Source organism: Vigna unguiculata, chromosome 2, assembly GCF_037176805.1.
Source record: "Vigna unguiculata cultivar grain cowpea cultivar isolate G323 ecotype 2 chromosome 2, ASM3717680v1, whole genome shotgun sequence".
Lineage (NCBI taxonomy): Eukaryota > Viridiplantae > Streptophyta > Magnoliopsida > Fabales > Fabaceae > Vigna > Vigna unguiculata.
Window position 1 is genome coordinate 28,695,003 of NC_140793.1, and position 6,628 is coordinate 28,701,630.

A 6,628-nucleotide genomic window follows, 5' to 3' on the forward strand; every position below is an offset into this window, starting at 1 on the left:
AAAATAATAAATCACTCCTCCATGTTTCTCTTTGAATTCTTAAGTAGACCCCCACAAAAACATGATATTAGTACACAACAATTACTTCCCACCCGCACAACCTAATATATTTATTGTTACACAGTACTTACCTCACAGGAAAGTTAAGTTTTGTTATTCGTAGTATTGTATCTACATTATTGGTGTCCTTGTGTACGAATGTTTGGGTGGTTCCAGAGGTGGTGCCCACAACCTCTCATAATGCATCTTCAGTAAGATATTCATGATTCAGTTTGTGGAAGAATAATTGTTACTTCTTAGTTTTTATTAACGGAGATTTGAATTCATAATCTTTCATAATCTACTTTTTAAATTTTATTAAACTAATTTTATTTCTTCAAATTATTAATAGAAAGACACCATGAAAGGTTGTGTAAGGCAAAAGTTTTGGGTGGATATAAGTGTGCATGGACTAAAGGGGGCACATTTGAGTGAGTTGAGAAAAGGAGGGTATGACATCAAGCGGAATAGTTGGCGAAGTACTCACAAGATCCAATTACGAAGAATGGAAAATTCTAACGAAAAACTACCTAATTGGGAAAAATCTTTGGGACGTGGTTAGCGGTAATGGTTTCTTTTTAACTGAAGCTGAAGCTCGGAGGAGGAACGGAGAAGTTCTGCATATAATTCAACTATCATGCGGACCAGAGATTTTCAATGAAATTAAACAGTTGGAAAACGCAGAAATGGTTTGGAATCACCTGGCTGCAGTTTACGGTTCTCAATCTAACACCAGAACAAATATTAGACATGGTACTGAGTGTTTATCTTAAAATTGTATACATCTATATATAAGATTAACTCCAAATATTTGATTGTTTTAATGTGAATGAGATGCACAGGTATTGTATCGGACTTTGGTCAACACACAGATCTATACAAGTGTGTGCAAAAGGGTGATTGGGGAGGGGTAAGGTCATACCTGAAGAATCAAGAACATGTCATATTTTGGGCTCCGGATTCAGGTAGGACGATTCTCCACGTTGCAATAATGGAAGGGCATCTAAAAATTGCAAAGGGCTTAGTGAACTTAGGGATGGGGAGACTAGTAAGGATGCGGGACCAGGATGGTAATACTGCTCTTGCTCTTATTGCTAGTTACACCGGAAACATAAATATAGCAAAGTGCATAGTAAATGAAAGCGGTGATATGGATGTGCTTATTTTACCGAACAACAAAGGTGAGATCCCTCTTCTCCTGGCAGCTGATTCAGGACATAAAAAGTTAACTCAATTCCTTTTCTTGAAAACTCCTACTCATGTTCTTGAAGACGAGTCTTCGCGAGTTTTGTTGTTTGAACGATGCATTCGAGGGCATATATTTGGTAAGCAAATGAAACACTCTTCCCTTCATTCTTTTCCACGTATAAGAAGAAAGAAGTTAATTCTGAAACGCTTGCATGGTTTGAACTGGCAGATGTGGCTTTGGAAATGCTGAATTCTTACCCGCTACTGCCCACCGAATCCTTACGCTGTGGCTTTAAGGCCTTTCATGAATTGGCTGGAATGTCACCATTAAGCTTCTCTAATATTCAATCCTTACGGGCAGAATTTTACAATATGACAGATGGCAAGATTTCCCTCTTGATTACCTAATGCCTTTTTCTTCTCTTGCTTTAATCAGCCACTCAATTATTAAATACAAAATATATGGGACTAATTTGAAATTCTTATGATTCATCCAGGTACTTTAGTCAAATTTAGTTGGATACTTTTGGGTAAGTATTGTTTGTCTTTATCATTCATCTTTTTGCTTTATGACATATTTACATAGTTATTGCAGATATGTAAACATGTATTTATAAGTGATTTTAAAGAATTTTTACACGTATATAAAACCAAACCATATATAATTTTCTTTTCCATTTCTGCTTAACTCGATCTAAATTCCTACCACTGTTTCAGAACGGGTAACTTGGGGAATACGCGAAAACCTTGCATATGGACCGGTTATTCACAGATTTCTACAACCACTTAAAGGCTTATTTGTAAATAACAGGAATGCAGTTCGAGAAATATTGAAGTACTATAAAGATAATGTAGCGCAGTTTAATAGTTCACAACTCTTGCAAGGTTGGGTGAACGAGGCCATGCTGAAAGCAGCAAAGCATGGAAATGTGGACTTCATACGTGCTATGAGGGAGGCTAACCATGATCTGATATGGGCAATGGACAACCATGGAAGAGACATATTTTCATATGCTGTTCTTTATCGCAAACTCAACGTGTTCCAATTCATGCATGCTCTATGTGGAAATAATATACTTAATTATGTAACAGACATTTCCGACAACAATATGTTGCACCTTGCCGCACATTTAGGACCTTTCTCTGATCTCAAACTTAGGCCTGGTGCTGCTCTACAAATGCAAAGAGAAATTCAATGGTTTAAGGTGCATTTATTTTCATTAGTTTACTCTCTTTAGTGCAATTGATGTATTAAATGCACTAATATAGTTCATGCATGCATTATCAAATGTGTACAGGCGGTAGAGGGAGTTATGCATCCGAAATGTAGAGAAGCCAGAAATAATGAGGGTAAGATCCCTAATGAGATATTTATTGAAACACACAAGGAACTAATGAAAGATGGAGAGAAATGGGCAAAAGAAACGGCTAACACCTTTGCAATTGTGGGTGTCCTTGTCATAACTGTCATGTTTGCTGCAGTCTTTACAGTTCCAGGGGGATACCATCAAGAAACTGGAGTGCCCATTTTTTTAAATAAAACACCATTTACGGTGTTTATTATAGCTGATGTAGTCTCTCTCTTTGGTTCTATAACTGCAGTATTGACATACATTGACCTTCAGACATCGCGTTACGCTGAAATAGATTTCCTATACATACCGCACAAGATAATGTTAGGCCTTGGGTTCCTTTCCATATCCCTAGTGTCCATGATGGTTGCCTTCTGTGCTGCACTCGCAATTGTTCTACAAAAATCTGGGGTTTATAATAACCTCATTGCAGCAGTCATCGTATCGGCAAGCGTTCCATTTACTTTACTTCTACCATCTCAGTTTAGACTTCTACTTGAGATTTTTGTATCTGTTGTAAAACTTAATTAAGGATCTTTAAGATTTATAATTCTCACACGATAAATCATAATAGAGCGCTAACCTTGATCCATGAGAGATCCTGTGAATATGCGTTCTTCAATTTATAAATCTTGTGTGCTCTTCAACCACCGTTTTCCAATCTATCTCTTTGCCTTTCTTTCTCTTCTCACACGTACTTGATGGGTTACAGTGAAAAGAACCTTATGGCCAGAGACAGAACCCCAATTCCTTTTATAAACCAACGTCCATCAAGTTCGTTTTTATTTTATCTTTATCTTTATTTTATTATCACTTCCCATAATAATAACCAATAAGTCTTTATATTTTATTAAATCACAATTGGGCCCATCATAATATTTCAAATGAGTCACTAATAGAATTAATTCGTCAATTAATTCTAACATTCTCCCACTTGACTCATATGATGTCATAACAATATGTGATTTAATACATAAACATAATGCGCAATAAAAGACCTTGCATAAATTGGTTTCATCATTATTCATAATTAAAGATACAGAAATAATAAGAGTCATGGCGGTCACACATCATTTGATCGACATGATCCCTTCCATGTACTACTATATCATCCCTTTCTCCTTAATATGACCTTAAAAACGAGAAGTCCATAATGGGTTCAAACATAATGTCATTTTACAAAACAATAACATAACATAATTTGTTTTCTTCATCATAATTTGCATGCATAAACATAAAGAAGAAAACACAGATTTCAGAAATTTATACATTAGGGAGCTCAAAGTGTCACATAAACATTAAAAAACATTAACATTCAACATTTAACATTCACTAGTAGACATAATGCCCATATTCTTTACATGACCAGCATACAATTTGGGCGATAACCCTTTTGTTAAAGGGTCAGCAATCATAAGATCTGTGCTAATATGTTCTATTGACACTTTACGTTTCTGAACTTCTTCTTTAACGGCAAAGTATTTCAACTCCATATGTTTAGCACCTTTAGAATACTTGTCGTTTTTAGAAAAGAAGACTGCTGCGGAATTATCACAATAAATTTTCAGCGGCTTGGAAATACTGTCGACTACTCCAAGTCCTGAAATAAAGTTCCGCAACCAATTAGCCTGAACTGTGGCCTCAAAGCATGCCACAAATTCAGCTTCCATGGTGGATGCAGCAATGACAGACTGCTTTGCACTTTTCCATGAAATCGCTCCTCCGGCTAAAAGATACACATAACCAAATGTAGACTTTCTTGTATCCACACAGCCGGCAAAGTCTGAATCTGTATAACCTATCACCTCAAGGTGATCAGATTTTCTATAAGTAAGCATGTGATTCTTTGTTCCTTGTAGGTATCTTAAAACTTTCTTTGCAGCTTTCCAATGCTCCAGACCTGGATTACTTTGGTATCTACCAAGCATACCAACTGCAAAGCTAATATCTGGCCTCGTACAGGTTTGAGCATACATCAAACTCCCAACAACAGATGCATAAGGGATATTTTCCATCTGTTTCCGTTCCAAATCATTCTTTGGACATTGCATGAGACTAAACTTGTCTCCTTTCTGTATTGGAACAGGAGATGCTGAACATTTATCCATTCTGAATCTCTCTAAAACTTTATTAATATATGCATTCTGAGACAAACCTAACAATCCTTGTGATCTGTCACGGAATATTTCTATTCCTATCACATAGTATGCCTCACCCATATCTTTCATTTCAAAGTTATTAGAGAGAAACCTCTTAGTCTCACTTAATAGACCAAGATCATTAGTCGCAAGCAAGATATCATCAACATACAGAATCAGAAATATAAACTTACTCCCACTGACCTTCAGATATATACACCGATCAACGGTGTTTTCCTTAAATCCAAAGGACACAATAGTATCATTGAACTTAAGATACCATTGTCGAGAAGCTTGTTTAAGTCCATATATCGATCTCTTAAGTTTACACACCATGTGCTCCTTTCCTTCTTCAGCGAACCCCACCGGTTGGTCCATATAGACATCCTCTTCTAAATCCCCATTCAGAAAAGCAGTTTTAACATCCATTTGATGCAACTCAAGATCATAATGAGCTACTAATGCCATGATAATTCTAAAAGAATCTTTCTTAGAAACAGGCGAAAATGTTTCCTTATAGTCAATGCCATCTTTCTGAGTAAAACCTTTGGCAACAAGACGGGCCTTGTAACGTTCAATATTGCCTTGAGAGTCACGCTTAGTCTTAAAGACCCATTTACACCCAACTCTCTTGCATCCTTCTGGCAATTCCACAAGGTCCCATACGTCATTATGTGCCATTGATTTAAGCTCATCTTTCATGGCATCTAACCACTTATCAGAATTATCACCATTAATGGCTTCTGAAAAAGAAATTGGATCATTATCAATACTTAAGTCATTTTCTGACTCTTGTAGATAAACCACATAATCATTCGAAATAGCAGACTTTCTATCTCTGTGAGATCTTCTTAATACTATTTCTTGTGGTTGTTCTACTATTGGTTCATTGTTAACCTCAGGATCATTAATTTGTTGTTCCTCTTGATTGTTGTGAGTTTCTACAACATGTGGAACAACAACTCTTGATAAAGAAGTACTAGTTATAGGAACTTGTACTCTAACTTCCTTAATCTCCACATTTCGTGAAGCTTCACTCCCACTGGTTTCGCCATTTTCAATGAACCGAGCATTTCCAGTTTCAACGATTCTTGTACTATGGGTAGGACAGTAAAACATATACCCCTTTGATTTTTCTGGATAACCAATGAAAAATCCACTGATTGTTCTTTCATCCAGTTTCTTTTCTTGCGGATTGTATATTCTTACTTCTGCCTGACAACCCCAAACATGCAGGTGTCTCAAACTGGGTTTCCTATTCGTCCATAACTCAAAAGGAGTCTTTTGAACAGCTTTACTAGGAACCCTGTTCAACAAATACATGGCAGTCTTTAAAGCATATATCCACAATGATACGGGTAAACATGAATTACTTAACATACTCCTAACCATATCCATTAAGGTTCGATTACGCCTTTCTGATACACCATTTTGTTGTGGTGTGCCTGGCATTGTGTATTGAGCACAAATACCACGTTTCTCAAGGAACTTAGCAAACGGACCAGGGTGTTGTCCACTTTCATCATATCTTCCATAATACTCACCACCTCTATCAGACCTTACGATACGCGAAAAATCATCAATAAAGGTGATGAAATACTTCTCTTTATTGAAAGAATTTACATCAAACGGACCACATATATCGGTGTGTATGATTTCAAGAAGCTGAGTGCTTCTCGTGGCTCCTTTCTTTGTGTGTTTAGTTTGTTTGCCTTTAATACAATCCACACACACATTCAGATCAGTAAAATCTAAATCCGGAAGGATTTCATTCTTTACTAATCTTTGCATTCTTTCTTTGGAAATATGTCCCAAACGTTTATGCCACAAGAAAGCAGATCGTTCATCCACTAAACTACGTTTAGTGCCAACATTGTGATGCACAGTCATAAGAATTTCAGCATATAAATT

General features: G+C 36.5%; 1 protein-coding gene across 2 annotated transcripts; it reads left to right on the forward strand.

The window, feature by feature from the left end:
* Nucleotides 1–311: 311 nt before the first annotated feature.
* LOC146888493 (protein ACCELERATED CELL DEATH 6-like) lies at nt 312–3,229 on the forward strand. Of its 2 annotated transcripts, XM_085667658.1 has the most exons (7): nt 312–792; nt 882–1,220; nt 1,311–1,364; nt 1,457–1,609; nt 1,725–1,757; nt 1,945–2,432; nt 2,526–3,229. In XM_085667658.1, the coding sequence occupies exons 1-7, from the start codon at nt 492–494 to the stop codon at nt 3,108–3,110; spliced, it is 1,953 nt and encodes a 650-aa protein (XP_085523784.1). In that variant the 5' UTR covers nt 312–491; the 3' UTR covers nt 3,111–3,229. The 2 variants fall into 2 exon arrangements, with proteins under 2 accessions (XP_085523784.1, XP_085523781.1); XM_085667655.1 differs by having other exon boundaries at nt 315–792; nt 882–1,364.
* The last annotated feature ends 3,399 nt before the right edge of the window (nt 3,230–6,628 follow it).

Bases quoted from the DNA above. Each gene is read 5' to 3' on its own strand.
- LOC146888493 (XM_085667655.1), top strand. From the start codon at position 492: ATGACATCAAGCGGAATAGTTGGCGAAGTACTCACAAGATCCAATTAC. The intron at 1,758-1,944 runs GTAAGTATTGTT...CCACTGTTTCAG, and splicing joins ATTTAGTTGGATACTTTTGG to AACGGGTAACTTGGGGAATA. The intron at 2,433-2,525 runs GTGCATTTATTT...AAATGTGTACAG, and splicing joins GAGAAATTCAATGGTTTAAG to GCGGTAGAGGGAGTTATGCA.